At 49.0% G+C, this 18,424-nt stretch overlaps 1 protein-coding gene across 2 annotated transcripts in view; it reads right to left on the reverse strand.

The window, feature by feature from the left end:
* LOC138296808 (exportin-5-like) overlaps window positions 1-18,424 on the reverse strand; it is a 1,097,230-nt gene that overhangs the window by 306,835 nt on the left and 771,971 nt on the right. For both annotated transcript variants that reach the window (XM_069236256.1, XM_069236254.1), the window contains exon 22: window positions 689-785. In XM_069236256.1, coding sequence (XP_069092357.1) covers window positions 689-785 — 97 coding nt within the window. The remainder of the gene's footprint in view (window positions 1-688; window positions 786-18,424) is intronic.

Here is an 18,424-nt window from a genome sequence, read left to right on the forward strand (position 1 = left end):
GACAGAATCTGAATAGAGTCAGATCCATCAGACTATGGCGCAGTATGCTCGAACTGGCCCAAGAAGGGCGCAAGCGCCCGAAGGGGTGTTTTCTTGATCCCAACAGTACTATCAGATCAATTTCAGAAGAAACCTCGTTCGAAAACAATACCAATGGTATGAGAAAAGTTATCGTTAATATAGAGTTTCCGAATCCAAAGTCTGAGTTAGAGGGAACACGTCTGAACCCGACGGCGGAAAGAAAACAATCTAACAAAGGAGTCGATGCCCAAGCGCACAATCACCAAGAGGAGTCGTCACTTGATCCCCTGACTCAAAAAAAGAATTCTTAGAAGAAAAACAACTTTTATCACTCCGAGGCCAACACTAGATGGCGAGATATGCACAGCATGTGTATCTGCAGCTACACATGCCATTGAACGTATAGATATATTCATGCAGTGATGGCTGATCATGTCAGCATTGCTAGCTTTTTAAACAGGAACTCATTGTTTCTACACAGGGTAAATAATCATATAACATTCACATAAATAACAGTAAAAAGCAGTCAGTCATCTAAACATGAACTCTACTGAACATAATACGGGTACATTTTTCAGGTAGATAAGTGTCATTTCAACGGGTTCTCCTGCAATCTGCCTGACATTGTGAGTCAACACACGTAGCGTAAGAACTCATAATACGTTACCATTCCTCATACAGGGTGGAATAAAAATCCTGCATTATTTGTAGTTCAGTTTCATAAACTGGAGGATTGTAAATGTCCTGCAATGGCTTCTTAGGATCTGAGGTAGAGAGGGAAAATTCAAGTTAGTTAATGGAGAGGTAGCTAATCCGTATTTTACAGATTTCATCACAGTTATTCTGTAGTGTAGTAACTTCCAAGTACAAACAGTAAACATGCATTATAGACTAATTACCCTTTTCTTTAATTAGCAATATTCTTTTACATTCTTGGTTAAACTAACAATAACAGGATAAAGTTAAATGTTCACAATGCTTGGTAAATAATTACGTGCCATTTAGAGAAACATTAAGGAGTCCACCCAAAAGTGTTAACCGCTAAAGCACTGTTAGGAAGAGTTAACAGGGACCATTAAAGTGTCACAAGTACCAAACACTCTGAGGCACTGTTAAGCTACCCGGGGGGAGGGAGGAGGAGTTATACTGAGCTCATGCAGGACTAAGGAGGATCAACTCCAGTGGGGCATCCGAAGAGTATTAGAGACCACATAAGAGAGAGTACTTAATGAGTCGCTGTAAAGTCATCATGGAGCCATAAGATTCCACCCAGAAGCAACAGTGAGTATCACTGTGGGATACTGTTAATTTGCCCCCTGTGTGTTACATGCAGACCGCGAGTGTCAGATGGCAAACCAAAGAGGGCACTGTTAAACTTCCAAGGAAGAGTTATATGAAGCCACAGAGGAGCCCTCACAAGACCAACTTCACACGCTATAAAATTACAGTACATAGACCTAGGGTCCACATGGGACCATCAATCCATGGTGTTGTCCGCACGTCAAAAAGAGAAGACTGAGTGGGGATGTGTAGGGAGATATTAGTGGCTTAGGGCCCATGCTGTTTCCAGACCCAAAAAAGCATTATGCAAGAGGAACACACACACTTGACCTCAACACATTTACAAAGACATCCTGAGAGGTGAACTTAAAAATTTTATTACAGTAGATATCTATCAGCTGCAAAGATGGGAGCAGGCTTGAGGTGCTGTGACAAGGTCTTTGAGGTGAGGGGATAAAAAAAGAAAAAAAAAAGAAGAAAGAGAAAAAAGGGGGAAGTAGCCGTACAAGAAAGGAGTAGCACCATCAACAGGGACAGTGCAAATATACAAAGGTCACCACAAGTCAATGGCACATAAAATCAACTTTATCACAAGAAAATGCAAATTCAATTTACTGAAAGGCTTCTTGGCACAGTCATATTTCATAAATATTGTACACAATTCTGCAGTGGCAAACAGCTGAGAGCGAGAAGCATAGCTTAATTATGGTTTCCTTTGTGGTAGTCAAACAACATTCAGTGAATGGCACTGCTATGCAGACAGGTGCTCTGGACAACTACACTTTGCTTTGACAATGAGAGATGGTACGATCTTGTACCCTTCCTGGTGTAGTTTGGAAAATCATGATTGTATTGTTGTCGAATCTAGGAGCTCCCTTTACTTGTACATGCTGTAGGATCATATGAACGTTGATTATGCAAGGCAATTATGGCTACAGAACTATGTAGCTGTTATAAATAGTCAAGGCCCCCTGCGTTGTAAGCCTCTCAACCTGAACTATATTTGCTAACGGGCCCGGGTGTGAGCTCTGAACTGAGGGCTGAATACTGTTGTCTGTGGCCCCTTGTCTCTTATCCTTTGTGGTAGCTGGAGACCTCAACCCCCTATAAAGGGCCCCTCATCTTGACGCATCTTCTACCTCATTGTTCACGGACTTGAAGGGGGCCCAGATGTGGTGAGGCAGTATCAGGGTCTTCTGAAAGTGAAGAGTATTTGCCCAAGAGTGCAACAAAGTCCACACAGGAGCAGGGGAAAAATCTGGTGCTGTACTGATTTCCCGAGGTCTCAGACTTTGGAGGGCTGCTCCTTTGTGGAGACAACATCTTTGCTCCAGACAGCTAATCCACGGGGTGGCGATTAAAAAAAGGCCAGACTCTTGCACCTTGGATTGAAATTAAGGTTAAGGATGAGCCTCAAACTAGTGCCGACCAACAAAATAGCCCATCACGAGTTCCCTCTGCCTTCGGAGGGTACAGTGGGAGAGCAATCTATGCTACCTGTCAGAAGATCGTCAACCTCCCACCATGGTTGATCTACTGACGGGAATGAAGGGGTTGCAGGAGCTCACGCTGGCTAAAACGACACCGTGGCACTCACGATGGGCCTACCACACACAAACATCGGAAAAATGTCTTAAAGGGTCAAAGTGGGACAAGTCACTGAGCTCCAGCAGAAGTGGCCTCACTCAGGACAACGGTGACAGAACTTAAGGCACTCACAACTGGAGAAATAACCTCAGATTTATGGGCTTTCTGGAAAGGGCAGAGGGACAGTCCGCCGAGCTGAGCTCACTAAAGGACTGGATAACCACGGAGCTGCAACACCGGCACCTCCCCAAGTGTTTTATCATTAAGCATGCACACCGCGCACTGGCGCCTAGATCAGAGGTGCAGTTGCAGGCCATTATTTCCTGCATATTTAACTTTCTTGATGGGGATGCGATCCTGCACCATGTACAAGAGAAGGGAGCTCCCAAATTCGAGAACAATAACATCATGATTTTTCTGAACTACACCAGAAGGGTACACGATATTCGTAAGGATAACCTGCTGTAAGGAAATGCCTCCTTGGCATGTTTACCCCCTGACTTTTTGCCTTTGCAGATGCTATGCTTTGAATTGAAAGTGTGCTGAGGCCTGCTAACCAGGCCCCAGCACCAGTGTTCTTTCCCTAACCTGTACTTTTGTTTTCACAATTGGCACACCCTGGCATCCAGGTAAGTCCCTTGTAACTGGTACCACTGGTACCAAGGGCCCTGATGCCAGGGAAGGTCTCTAAGGGCAGCAGATTATCTTATGCCACCCTGGGGGACCCCTCCCTCAGCACAGACACACTGCTTGCCAGCTTGTGTGTGCTGGTGAGGACAAAACGAGTAAGTCGACATGGCACTCCCCTCAGGGTGCCATGCCAACCTCACACTGCCTATGCAGTATAGATAAGCCACCCCTCTAGCAGGCCTTACAGCCCTAAGGCAGGGTGCACTATACCATAGGTGAGGGCACCAGTGCATGCGCACTGTGCCCCTACAGTGTCTAAGCAAAACCTTAGACATTGTAAGTGCAGGGTAGCCATAAGAGTATATGGTCTGGGAGTCTGTTAAACACGAACTCCACAGCACCATAATGGCTACACTGAAAACTGGGACGTTTGGTATCAAACTTCTCAGCACAATAAATGCACACTGATGCCAGTGTACATTTTATTGTAAAATACACCCCAGAGGGCACCTTAGAGGTGCCCCCTGAAACCTTAACCAACTACCTGTGTAGGCTGACTGGTTTTAACAGCCTGCCACACTCGAGACATGTTGCTGGCCACATGGGGAGAGTGCCTTTGTCACTCTGTGGCCAGTAACAAAGCCTGCACTGGGTGGAGATGCTATCACCTCCCGCAGGCAGGAGCTGTAACACCTGGCGGTGAGCCTCAAAGGCTCACCCCCTTTGTTCCAGCACCACAGCTCACTCCAGCTAGTGGAGTTGCCCGCCCCCTCCGGCCACGGCCCCACTTTTGGCGGCAAGGCCGGAGGAAATAATGAGAATAACAAGGAGGAGTCACTGGCCAGTCAGGACAGCCCCTAAGGTGTCCTGAGCTGAAGTGACTAACTTTTAGAAATCCTCCATCTTGCAGATGGAGGATTCCCCCAATAGGGATAGGAATGTGACCCCCCTCCCCTTAGGAGGAGGCACAAAGAGGGTGTACCCACCCTTAGGGCTAGTAGCCATTGGCTACTAACCCCCAGACCTAAACACGCCCTTAAATTTAGTATTTAAGGGCTCCCCTGGACCTAAGAATTTAGATTCCTGCAACTTACGAAGAAGAGGACTGCTGAGCTGAAAAACCCCTGCAGAGAAGACAGAGACACCAACTGCTTTGGCCCCAGCCCTACCGGCCTGTCTCCCTCCTTCAGAAGAAAACTGCTCCAGCGACGCTTTCCTCAGGACCAGCGACCTCTGAATCCTCAGAGGACTGCCCTGCTTCCAAAAGACCAAGAAACTCCCGAGAACAGCGGCCCTGTTCAACAAAGACTGCAACTTTGTTTCCAGAGGAGCAGATTTAAAGACCCCTGCAATCCCCGCAAGAAGCGTGAGACTTGCAACACTGCACCCGGCGACCCCGACTCGACTGGTGAAGAAACAACGCTACAGTGAGGACCCCCAGGCGACTCCGAGACTGTGAGTAACCAAAGTTGTCCCCCCTGAGCCCCCACAGCGACGCCTGCACAGGGAATCCCGAGGCTCCCCCTGACCGCGACTGCCTGACTCTGGAATCCCGACGCCTGGAAAAGACCCTGCACCCGCAGCTCCCAGGACCTGAAGGATCGGAACTCCAGTGCAGGAGTGACCCCCAGGAGGCCCTCTCCCTTGCCCAGGTGGTGGCTACCCTGAGGAGCCCCCCCCCCTGCCTGCCTGCAACGCTGAAGAGACCCCTTAGTCTCTCATTGAAACCTATTGAAAACCCGACGCATGTTTGCACACTGCACCCGGCCGCCCCTGTGCTGCTGAGGGTGTACTTTCTGTGCTGACCTGTGTCCCACCCGGTGCCCTACAAAACCACCCTGGTCTGCCCTACATGGACGCGGGTACTTACCTGCTGGCAGTCTGGAAACCGGGACACCCCCTTACCTCCATTGAAGCCTATGTGTTTTGGGCACCTCTTTGACCTCTGCACCTGACCGGCCCAGAGCTGCTGGTGTGGTGACTTTGGGGTTGCTCTGAACCCCCAACGGTGGGCTACCTTGGACCCCAATTTGAACCCCGTAGGTGGTTTACTTACCTGCAAGAACTAACAATAACTTACCTCCCCCAGGAACTGTGAAAATTGCAGTGTGTCCACTTTTAAAATAGCTACATGTGTTTTATGTAAAAAGTATATATGCTATTGTGATTATTCAAAGTTCCTAAAGTACTTACCTGCAATACCTTTCAAATGAGATATTACATGTAGAATTTGAACCTGTGGTTCTTAAAATAAACTAAGAAAATATATTTTTCTATACAAAAACCTATTGGCCTGGAATTGTCTTTGAGTGTGTGTTCCTCATTTATTGCCTGTGTGTATGTACAACAAATGCTTAACACTACTCCTTTGATAAGCCTATTGCTCGACCACACTACCACAAAATTCCCTTCCCGTCCCCCTTCCCCTCCCCCATCTTCCCACCCCCAAGCAGGGGGGAGGCAGAACAAAGGGTTTCCTGTAGGAGGGGAGGTGTGACCTCTCCTTTGGAACTAGGTGCCTCTGGGCTGGTGTGGCCTCTCTGCACCATAGGACTGCGTTGAAGGGCACATTTGGTGCCCTCCCTGCATAAAACGGTTTGGACCAGTGCAGAAACCCCCTGGTCCCGCTCTGGCGCAAAACCACACCAAGGACAGGGGAATGAAACCACCTCCCAAGCCCCTCCCCAAGCTCCTTCTTGAAGGAGGTGCACAGAACTCTTCCAGTTGGCCACTTGATTCTGCCATCTTACAAATAAGATGTGCAGAGGCCCCTGGGAGCATCTGACTCTTTAGGCCAGGCTGGTGACGGACCTGACCCCCCTCTGATAGGTGGGTCTCTGCAGACTGTGCCCTACCACCTTTTAGGTTTACTTAAAGACTCCCCTGAGGGTGGGTCCCCACATTTATCGAACAAGACTCTACAAGGAGCTCTCTGCAACACATCTTCTGCTCCCAGCCTCCGGAACCGCAGCTGGTCTGCCTTAGCAACTGAAAGAAGTCGGTATCCAGTTGGGAGGGCTCCCACTGCAACATCGTTTCTCCAGCTCCTGCAAGATTTCGGCAACATCGGTGGCTGCGTATTCTCCGAGGTCACAAAGACTGTTTGCACCAAGAATCAAGAAGGAATCTCCCTTGGACTGAAGGAGTCAATCCCCTGCATCCACAGGCACATTAAGACAACAACGATCAACTGGTGGATCCTGCTGTCCGACATACATCGAAAGGCTCTGGTACACAGGTGGTGGTTCTGTGGTCCTCTCTAGGTCCAACTGGTCTTCTGATCAACTTGGGAGACTGTGGGCTCTTGCTGCAGCTACTGGAACGGAAGCCTTGTGCACCGCATCTGTTGCTCTCACCAGAGCTTATTAACTTCATCCAGGAGATCTTCAAGCTTCAAGAATCCCCAGCCTCCAGCACACTTCAACTACAAGACCAGCTTCCACTCCAAATCCGGTAGCGTGGGACTCCTGCTTTGTTGTGCTGCTGAGGGCTTCCTGCGACAACCTGTGCCTGCTGCCAATGGGTCACACGTGGGGGCTCAAACGATTCCTGCTGGCTCTCCTACGTGCTGAGGGCAAGCCCTAACTCTCCTCCAACAGTCGAGTCTCCTGGACCTCGCTGGTCCCCAAAATCCTGCAAACTTCCTGCAGCAACTTCTTGCACTTGCCAAGGCTTGTTGGCAGTCCTGCTGACCACTGACGCACCTGCAATTTGGCAACCAATGTGGGACAGCTCGTGGGAGACTCAAAGAACCTTCATGCATCCCCTGAACAGGTGGATTTCTTCCTTCACTGACCTGCAGGATCTTCACATCTAAGATCATGGGCATTGCCTACCTGCACCACCGGGACATCTCAGAGTAGTCTGGACACTGCCCCCTTAATTGTTTTAGGTTCCTCTGGTCTGGAATCTGCCCTTGGGTTCCACCTACCTGGTCCACGGGTTGCGACAGCAGCTGGACAAACTAGGCTCCCATTGACTCCAGCAAAGGTTTCCAAAGTCACTTCACCCGTATGCTCCTGGGCATCCATTGGTGGGGCCACTCTTCAACCTCATGTATGCCAACTGGTTTCCTCAGGTCCACTGGAAAGGTCCTGAATCCTTAACAATCCAACCACAACAGTCCTGTGTTGGCCTATGGGACACACGTCTTGATAACAACTCTGCACCCGGGAACCTGTGGGATTAGTTACTTACCTCTGGCATTTTCTTACTCCCCCAGCCACTGGGATCCTGTAGGAGGCTGGACTGGCTTGTAGTGAGTACCAAGGAGTACTTGCACCTTGCACCAGGCCCAGTTATCCCTTATTAGTGTATAGGGTGTCTAGCAGCTTAGGCTGATAGATAATGGTAGCTTAGCAAAGCAGCTCAGGCTGAACTAGGAGACGTGTGAAGCTACTACAGTACCACTTAGTGTCATATGCACAATATCATAAGAAAACACAATACACAGTTATACTAAAAATAAAGGTACTTTATTTTTATGACAATATGCCAAAGTATCTTAGAGTGTACCCTCAGTGAGAGGATAGGAAATATACACAAGATATATATACACAATAGCAAAAATATGCAGTATAGTCTTAGAAAACAGTGCAAACAATGTATAGTTACAATAGGATGCAATGGGGAAACATAGGGATAGGGGCAACACAAACCATATACTCCAGAAGTGGAATGCGAACCACGAATGGACCCCAAACCTATGTGACCTTGTAGAGGGTCGCTGGGACTATTAGAAAATAGTGAGAGTTAGAAAAATAACCCTCCCCAAGACCCTGAAAAGTGAGTGCAAAGTGCACCAAAGTTCCCCTAAGGACAAAATAGTCGTGTTAGAGGGAAAATGCTAAGAAAACACAAATCAGCAATGCAACAACGATGGATTCCTGTCTGAAGGTACCTGTGGAACAAGGGGACCAAGTCCAAAAGTCACAAGCAGCTCGGAGATGGGCAGATGCCCAAGAAATGCCAGCGGTTGGTGCAAAGAAGCTCTTACTAGGCTGAAGAACTGTGAATACTGCAGGAACGACAAGGGCTAGAGACTTCCCCTTTGGAGGATGGATCCCCCACGCCTTGGAGAGTCGTGCAGAAGTGTTTTCCCGCCGGATGGACGCCAACAAGCCTTGCTACACGCAAATCGTGCGTTTGGCGTTTTTGGACGCTGCTGGGGCCCAGGAGGGACCAGAAGGTCGCAAATTGGACCTGCAGAGAGAGGGGACGTCGAGCAAGACAAAGAGCCCTCACTGAAGCAGGTAGCACCCGGAGAAGTGCCAGAAACAGGCACTACGAGGATGCGTGAAACGGTGCTCGCCGAAGTTGCACAAAGGAGTCCCACGTCGCCGGAGACCAACTTAGAAAGTCGTGCAATGCAGGTTAGAGTGCCGTGGACCCAGGCTTGGCTGTGCACACAGGATTTCCGCCGGAAGTGCACAGGGGCCGGAGAAGCTTGCAAAGTCGCGGTTCCCAGCAATGCAGCCCAGCGAGGTGAGGCAAGGACTTACCTCCACCAAACTTGGGCTGAAGAGTCACTGGACTGTGGGGGTCACTTGGACGGTGTCGCTGGATTCGAGGGACCTCGCTCGTCGTGCTGAGAGGAGACCCAAGGGACCGGAGATGCAGCTTTTTGGTGCCTGCGGTTGCAGGGGGAAGATTCCGTCGACCCACGGGAGATTTCTTCGGAGCTTCTGGTGCAGAGAGGAGGCAGACTACCCCCACAGCATGCACAAGCAGGAAAACAGTCGAGAAGGCGGCAGGATCAGCGTTACAGAGTTGCAGTAGTCGTCTTTGCTACTATGTTGCAGGTTTGCAGGCTTCCAGCGCGGTCAGCGGTCGATTCCTTATCAGAAGGTGAAGAGGGAGATGCAGAGGAACTCGGCTGAGCTCATGCATTCGTTATCTGAAGTTTCCCCAGAGACAGAGACCCTAAATAGCCAGAAAAGAGGGTTTGGCTACCTAGGAGAGAGGAAAGGCTACTAACACCTGAAGGAGCCTATCAGCAGGAGTCTCTGACGTCACCTGGTGGCACTGGCCACTCAGAGCAGTCCAGTGTGCCAGCAGCACCTCTGTTTCCAAGATGGCAGAGGTCTGGAGCACACTGGAGGAGCTCTGGACACCTCCCAGGGGAGGTGCAGGTCAGGGGAGTGGTCACTCCCCTTTCCTTTGTCCAGTTTCGCGCCAGAGCAGGGGCTAAGGGGTCCCTGAACCGGTGTAGACTGGCTTATGCAGAATTGGGCACATCTGTGCCCAAGAAAGCATTTCCAGAGGCTGGGGGAGGCTACTCCTCCCCTGCCTTCACACCATTTTCCAAAGGGAGAGGGTGTCACACCCTCTCTCAGAGGAAGTTCTTTGTTCTGCCATCCTGGGCCAGGCCTGGCTGGACCCCAGGAGGGCAGCTGCCTGTCTGAGGGGTTGGCAGCAGCAGCAGCTGCAGTGAAACCCCAGGAAGGGCAGTCTGGCAGTACCAGGGTCTGTGCTACAGACCACTGGGATCATGGAATTGTACCAACAATGCCAGGATGGCATAGAGGGGGCAATTCCATGATCATAGACATGTTACATGGCCATATTCGGAGTTACCATGGTGAAGCTACATATAGGTAGTGACCTATATGTAGTGCACGCGTGTAATGGTGTCCCCGCACTCACAAAGTTCAGTGAATTGGCTCTGAACAATGTGGGGGCACCTTGGCTAGTGCCAGGGTGCCCTCACACTAAGTAACTTTGCACCTAACCTTTACCAGGTAAAGGTTAGACATATAGGTGACTTATAAGTTACTTAAGTGCAGTGTAAAATGGCTGTGAAATAACGTGGACGTTATTTCACTCAGGCTGCAGTGGCAGGCCTGTGTAAGAATTGTCAGAGCTCCCTATGGGTGGCAAAAGAAATGCTGCAGCCCATAGGGATCTCCTGGAACCCCAATACCCTGGGTACCTCAGTACCATATACTAGGGAATTATAAGGGTGTTCCAGTAAGCCAATGTAAATTGGTAAAATTGGTCACTAGCCTGTTAGTGACAATTTGAAAGTAATGAGAGAGCATAACCACTGAGGTTCTGGTTAGCAGAGCCTCAGTGAGACAGTTAGGCACCACACAGGGAACATATACATGCACACCTATGAGCACTGGGGCCCTGTGTGACAGGGTCCCAGTGACACATACATATAGGCCACAAACCTATGAGCACTGGGGTCCTGACCAGCAGGATCCCAGTGACACATAACAACCATACTGAAAACATAGTGTTTTCACTATGAGCACTGAGGCCTGGCTATCAGGATCCCAGTGAGACAGTGAAAACAGTGACAAACACCCTGACATACACTCACAAACAGGCCAAAAGTGGGGGTAACAAGGCTAGAAAGAGGCTACCTTCTCACAGATCCTAACACACTTTTCTTGGTTGGGCACCTCCATTCTTATACCACTTTCTTAGTGTATGGTTTGTTCCCCCACCCCTCCCCATAGGGCTCTACAGGAAGTTGGCTCTGTATATACTATCTCAAAGTGAGCGATAGTGTGCACAGAGCCCAAGGGTTTCCCTTAAGAGGCTGCTAGTGGCAATAATAGATCATACTAATGCTCTATTTTGTGGTAGTGTGGTCGAGCAGTAGGCTTATCAGAGGGTAGTGTTAAGCCTTTGTTGTACACACAGGCAATAAATGAGAACACACACTCAGACTTAACTCCAGGCCAATAGGTTTTTATATAGAAAAATATTTTCTTAATTTATTTTAGAACCACAAGATTCAGAATTCAAGTAATTACATAAATTGTAAGGTACTTGGCATAGGTAAGTATGGAACTTTAAAGTATAACAGTAAGGTACACAGTTTTAGCAAAAATGGCAATAAGCTATTTTAAAAGTGGACATAGTGCAAAAATCAACAGTTCCTGAGGAAGGTAACTATGGGTTAGTTTCTTAGGTAAGCAAAGGACTTACAAGTTCAGTCTCCTGGGCATAGGCAGCCCACCGTTGGGGGTTTAAGTAAACCCCAAACACCCAGTACCAGCAACACAGGGCCGGTCAGGTGTAGAGGTCAAAGTAGGGCCCTAATAACATAGGCACCTAAGGAGACTAGGGGGGCTACGGTTCCATTCTACTAGCAGGTAAGTACCTGCGTCCTCGCGGAGCAGGCCAGGTGGGTTTTGTAGAGCACTGGAGGAGGAGTGGCGGGGGTGGTTTACAAACAGGCACACAAAAAACACACCCTCAGCAGCACAAGGGCAGCCTGGTGCACTGTGCAAAGTAGGTGTCGGGTTTTAGATAGAAATCAATGGAGAGCCCGGGGGTCACTCTGGTGATGCAAGCAGGACATAGGGGGGCTTCTCGGGCCACCTGCTGGTCACGCCTGCACCGGTGGTTGGTTTCTCTCGGGCCTAGGGGCTGCAGGTGCAGTGCATCTTACAGGAGTTGGGTTCTTTGTTACCGGGAAGTCGCGGTCAGGGAGAGCCTCTGAATTCTATCTGCAAGCGTAGCTGTGGTGGTGCCAAGAGGTCATCTTAGGGTGTCCACGTTGTGGGAGTTGCCTGGGGGTCCTCATTGCAGTATTGGTTTCTCTGGACACGAGCCGGGGGCGTCTGGTGCAGTGTTGGGGGACTCACGCTTCTGGAGTGAGGCTCGAGTCCCTTTAAAGTTGGTTTCTTCTTTGTAGACTAGACAGAGCCACTGTCCACAGGGGTTTCTTGGTCCTTTGGGTTGCAGGGCAGTCCTCTGAGTCGGCAGAGGTCACTGTTCCCACTGGATGCGTCGCTGTTGCAGGTTCTTTGAGTCTGAAGACAGGCCGGTAGGGCTGGGGCCAAGTCAGTTGTTGTTTCCGTCATCTCTGCGGGCTTTCAGGTAAGCAGTTCTTGTTTCAGGTTGTCAGGAATCTGTTTTCCTGGGTTCAGGGTCACCCCTAAATACTCAATTTAGGGGTGTGTTTAGGGCTGGAGGGCAGTAGCCAATGGCTACTGGCCTTGAGGGTGGCTACACCCTCCTTGTGCCTCCTCCCTGTGGGGAGAGGGGCACATCCCTAATCCTATTGGGGGAAATCTTCCAAAGCAAGAAGGAGGATTTTCTAAGGCAGGGATCACTTCAGCTAAGGGCACCTTAGGGGCTGTCCTGGCTGGAGGGTGGTGACTCCTTGTTTTTCTCATTGTCTCCTCCAGACTTTCCGCCAAAAGTGGGGCTATGTCCAGGGTGCCGGCATCTCCACTAGCTTGAGTGCCCTGGTGTGCCGTAACACCAGGCTTGAGCCTTTGAGGCTCACCACTAGGTGTTAGTTCCTGCAGGGGAGGTGTGAAGCACCTCCACCAAGTACAGGCTTTGTTCCTGGCCAAAGAGTGCACAAAGGCACTTACCCCATGTGGCCGGAAAGCCATCAGGATGTGGCAGGCTAGCAGAAACTGGTCAGCCTAGCACTAGTAGTTGGGCTGGTATACATGGGGCATCTCTAAGATACCCTCGGTGTGCATTTCTCAATAAATCCCACACTGGCATCAGTGTGGATTTATTGTGCTGTGAAGTTTGATACTAAACGTCCCAGTATTCAGTGTAGCCATTATGGAACTGTGGAGTTCCTGTTTGACAAACTCCCAGACCATATACTCTTATGGCTACCCTGCACTTACAATGTCATAGGTTTTGCTTAGACACTGAAGGGGCATAGTGCTCATGCACATATGTCCTTACCTGTGGTATAGTGCACCCTGCCTTAGGGCTGTAAGGCCTGCTAGAGGGGTGACTTACCTATGCCACAGGCAGTGGGTTGTGGGCTTGGCACCCTGAGGGGAGTGCCATGTTGACTTAGTCATTTTCTCCCTACCAGCAAACACAAGCTGTGAGGCAGTATGCATGAGCTGAGTGAGGGGTCCCTAGGGTGGCATGATACATGCTGCAGCCCTTAGAGACCTCCCTTGGCACCAGGGGTAACTTTCACAAGGGACTTATCTGTGTGCCAGGGCTGTGCCAACTGTGGAAACAAAGGTAGAGATTTAGGGAAAGAACACAGGTACTGGGGCCTGGTTAGCAGGGTCTCAGCACACTTTCAATTATAACTCGCATCAACAAAAGGCAAAAAGTTAGGGGGTAACCATGCCAACAGTGGCATTTTCCTACAGGCTCCATGTATTCTTATGCTAGTTCTGATTTTTTCTAAGTGTATATTTTGTGTGTAGGTATCTCCAAGTGGAGATCTACCAATGTTAGTATAGTAAGTGAGTTGTAATAAAGAAAACTTTATTTTTGCAACATCTGGTGTGGTCCTTTCTTGTGTACAGTTACTGACTAACTATTGTAGTATTGCAAGTGTGTTACACTACTCCTAGATAAGCTTTAGCTGCTCACCACAGTTACACCTAGGGAGCTCTTACTATCTGGAAACCTAAACACTATCACTAAGGGTTGCCTGGACTCAGTATAGAGTGCCATACCATAAACTGAGCCAGCCTCCTACAAGAACCTGTATGCAATATGTATTTTTCTCCATATGTAGGACGTTGGCTCTGTATATACTATTTCCAAGTAAGAAATAGTGTGCACAGAGTCCAAGGGTTCCCCTTAGAAGTAAGATAGTGGCAAAAGTAGATAATACTAATGCTCTATTTTGTGGTAGTGTGGTCGAGCAGTAGGCTTATCAGAGGGTAGTGTTAAGCATTTGTTGTACACACACAGGCAATAAATGAGGAACACACACTCAGACAATTCCAGGCCAATAGGTTTTTATATGGGAAAAATATCTTTTCTTAGCTAATTTTAAGAACCACAGGTTCCAGATTTACAGTAAACACTTTAAATGTAAGGTACTTCACTTAGATACTTTAGAAACTTTGAATAAAAGCAATATCATATACAGTCTTTGTAAAAATGGCAATAAGCTATTTTCAAAGTGGACACTGTGCAAAAATCAACAGTTCCTGGGGGAGGTAAGTAAGGGTTAGATAAGGAGGTAAGTAAAATACTTACAAGTCTCAGTTCAGGGACATAGGCAGCCTACCGTTGGGGGTTCAGGGCAACCCCAAAGTTACCACACCAGTGCTCAGGACCGGTCAGGTGCAGAGGTTAAAGAGGTGCCCAAAGCACATATGCGCTTATGGAGAACAGGGGTGCTCCGGTTCCAGTCTGCCAGCAGGTAAGAACCTGCGTTCTCGGGGTGGCAGCACAGGGGGGTTTTGTAGAGCACTGAGGGAGGGTCGGGGGGGGGGGGCTGGATTGTGGCTAGGGGGCACGAGAAGGTACACAAAGTACACCCTAAGCGGCACAGGGGCGGCCGGGTGCAGTGAACAAAGCAGGCGTCTGGTTTTGTATAGGTTTCAATGGAGGGACCCGGGGACCTGAGCTAGGTAGAGGGTCGCCTGGGGGTCACTCCTGCATTGAAGTTCGGTTCCTTCAGTTCCTGGGGGCTGCGGGTGCAGTGTTGGTTCCAGGCGTCGGGTCCCTTGTTACAGGCAGTCGCGGTCAGGGGGAGCTTCTGGATTCTCTCTGCAGGCATCGCTGTGGGGGCTCAGGGGGGTCATCTCTGGTTACTCACGGGCTCGCAGTCACCGGGGAGTCCTCCCTGAGGTGTTGGTTTTCTGCAGGTCGAGCCGGGGGCGTCAGGTGCAGAGTGTAGAGTCTTACGCTTCCGGCGGGAAACGTGAAGTCCTTGGAAGTTGCTTCTTTGTTGCAAAGAAGTAGCTGGTTTTGAACAGGGCCGCTGTTCATGGGAGTTTCTTGGTCCTGTATTCCAGGGCAGTCCTCTGAAGCTTTGGAGGTTGCTGGTCCCTGTCGGATGCGTCGCTGGAGCAGGTTTTCGAAGTTGGCGACAGGCCGGTAGGGCTGGGGCCAAATCAGTTGCCTTCCTCCTTCTCTGCAGGCTTGTAGGTCAGCAGTCCTCCTTTCTTCAAGTTGCAGGAAGGAATGGTTTCTTACCTGTAACTCCAGTTCTCTCGTAGGGGTATTTCCATGATAGTCATAAGCACGTGCGCCTGCGGGGACCCCGGAGCACTGATATGAAATGTATTCTTAAGTGCAGATAGCAGCCCTTTTAAAAAGGCCTGTAAAAACCACTTAAGAATAACAGTGTGCAGCCTATGTGAAGAGCTACACAGACCAAATTGTTGGAAAGAACGATAGCTGTAGTGTAAATACATCTTCAAAATTACATTTATTCCAGAAATGTAATAAAAAATACATTCCCAAACTTTAGTTACACTTCCAAAAGAGAGTACAACAATGCAGGGCAGTGTAGCCCATAGGCTGCCATTATACAGGATGTAAATAGAGCTGTGCCTTTAAGAAAACAAAGTCTTCCTGTATCCCATCATGCACAGCAAAAGGCAGTTGCCTCAGTTCTTTTTTGGAGGCTTGTAAACTGACATGAAGGCACAAAACTATTCGTTGTAGTACCAACAACGATATTATTATGGCAACTTTTCCTATGTCAACTCCACCGGGGAGGAGGGAGGGTTGTTTATGACTATCATGGAAATACCCCTACGAGAGAACTGGAGTTACAGGTAAGAAACCATTCCTTCTCTCGTAGAGAATTTCCATGTATAGTCATAAGCACTGAATAGACTAGCAAGCCTATCCCCATAACCGCGGTGGAGTAGACAGAATAATACTGAAAACAAGAATCATGCAAATAGATTTTTGAGCGAGGCCTGTCCAACCTGCGCATCTGCCCTAGCATCTGTATCAAGGCAGTAATGCTGTGTAAAGGTATGGACCGATTTCCAAGTAGCCGCCTTGCATATCTCTGCCAAAGGGATATTTCTCATTAAGGCCGCAGTAGCTGCCTTCCCTCCAGTAGAATGGGCTTTTGGCCTGCCATCAAGAGATTTATTCGCTAACTGATAACACAAAACTATACATGAAACAATCAATCTGGATAAAGATTGTTTAGACGTGCCCAACCCTGTCCTAACTGGGCCATAATTAAAAAAGAGTTGCTGTGATTTACGCAAGCATTTTGTCCTGTCCAAGTAAAACTTCAAAACCCTCTTGACGTCCAGAGAATGCAGGGTTCTCTCGGCAGGGGTAGTTTGATTTTGAAAGAAAGTTAGTAACTTTCACAGAATGAAAAACCGTGTAGGGTTCTTGAGCGCAAAGGGCCTGGATCTCACTGACCCTACGCGCTGATGTGATTGCAACCAGAAAAGCAGTTTTCCACGTAAGATGTTGGAGTGATGCTTTATGTATTGGTTCAAACGGAGGTAGCATCAGACGTGAGAGGACAATATTCAGTTCCCATGGAGGAGATGGTCTCCTAATGGGAGGGAAGACCTTTTTCAAACCCTCCAGGAAGTCCTTGATGATTGGAATCCTAAAGAAGGAGGGTTGAGGGGGCTCTTTCTATATGCCGTTAGAGCCGCCAGGTGCACTTTTATTGATGACAATTGTAATCCAGATTTTGCTAAACTTAACAAGTATGGCAGGATAGTTTCCTCTCCGCAGCATATTGGGTCAACGTTGTTGTCCAAGCACCACACAAAAAACCTTTTCCACTTGCATGCATAAGCCGACCTTGTGGATGGGCGCTTTGCTTCCCTTAGGATTTCCATGCAGTCCTGTGGTAGGTTCAAGTGTCCATATTGCACTAACTCAGGAGCCATGCTGCCAAACTCAACGATGAGAGATTGGGATGAGATATCTGCCCTCTGAACTTCGTGAGAAGGTCCGGGCGATGAGGCAGCCTGATGTGTGGCTTGAGTGACCGGTGAAGGAGGTCTGGAAACCACCATTGGCGTGGCCATTCTGGGGCAATTAGAATCATCTTGGTGTGAGCATTGGCTAGCTTCTGGAGGACTGCCGGTATCAGGGGAAGCGTGGAAAGGTGTAAAGAAATGCTCCTGACCAGCTTATCCACAGGGCATTCCCCAGCGTCCCTGGATGGTAATATCTGGAGACGAAATTTTGGCATTTTTTGTTTTCTGGGGTTGCGAATAGGTCTATAGAGGGGGTACCCCACATTGCAAAAATGGAACGGACGATGTCTTTGTGTAATACCCATTCGTGGTTCTCGTCCATTACGCGGCTGAGGGCATCCGCCTGAACATTCTGTATGCCTGGAAGGTGAGTTGCCACTAACGACAGGTTCCTGGCTAGAAGCCAATGCCAGATTGTTTGAGCCTCTCTCGACAATATCCTGGACCTGGTGCCTCCTTGTTTGTTTACGTAATACATGGTGGCCACGTTGTCTGTCTGGAGTAGGAGAGTTTCTGTCTTCAGAGATGGTAGGAAGGCCTTGAGCACAAGATGGACTGCGCGAAGCTCCAACAGGTTGATATGATACAGACACTCTCTCTGTGACCACTTGCCTTGGACTCAAAGGTGATCCATATGCGCTCCCCAACCGAGCAGCGATGCGTCTGACGATGGTTTGAGCTGCAGTCTGTTGTTGGAAAGAAATCCCCACCAGGAGATTGTTGGGTGAACACCACCACTTGAGGGATTGCAAGGCGTGGGGAGAAAGGAGAACTCTGCTCTCCCAATCGTCCATCAGTTGGCACCATTGATCCTCCAGGCATTCCTGTAAGGGTCTCATATGGAGGCGAGCATTGGGAACGAGGTGGATGCAAGACGCCATCAAGCCCAGTAGAGAGGATATTGCCCTTGCAGTGGTCTGAGGTGTTCTCTCGAGCTGCTGGCATTTTTGGAGAATCGATAACAGTCGTTCCTCCGAAGGAAACACCTTTCCTTGTTTGGTATCTATAATGGCCCCTAAGTAATGCAGCCTCTGAACAGGTGTTGCTGTGGACTTGAGAAGATTGACTTGAAGACCCAGGCTCTGGAGAAGCTGCTGAGACCAGTTGAAATGTTGTTGAGCCTCTAGATAGTTGGAGGCCTTTATGAGCCAATCGTCTAGATAGGGGTAGACGAATATTCGATGCTTCCTTAAATGGGTGGCCACCACCGCCATGCATTTGGAAAAAGTTCTCAGTGC

This window comes from Pleurodeles waltl, chromosome 5, assembly GCF_031143425.1.
Source record: "Pleurodeles waltl isolate 20211129_DDA chromosome 5, aPleWal1.hap1.20221129, whole genome shotgun sequence".
Taxonomy (NCBI): domain Eukaryota; kingdom Metazoa; phylum Chordata; class Amphibia; order Caudata; family Salamandridae; genus Pleurodeles; species Pleurodeles waltl.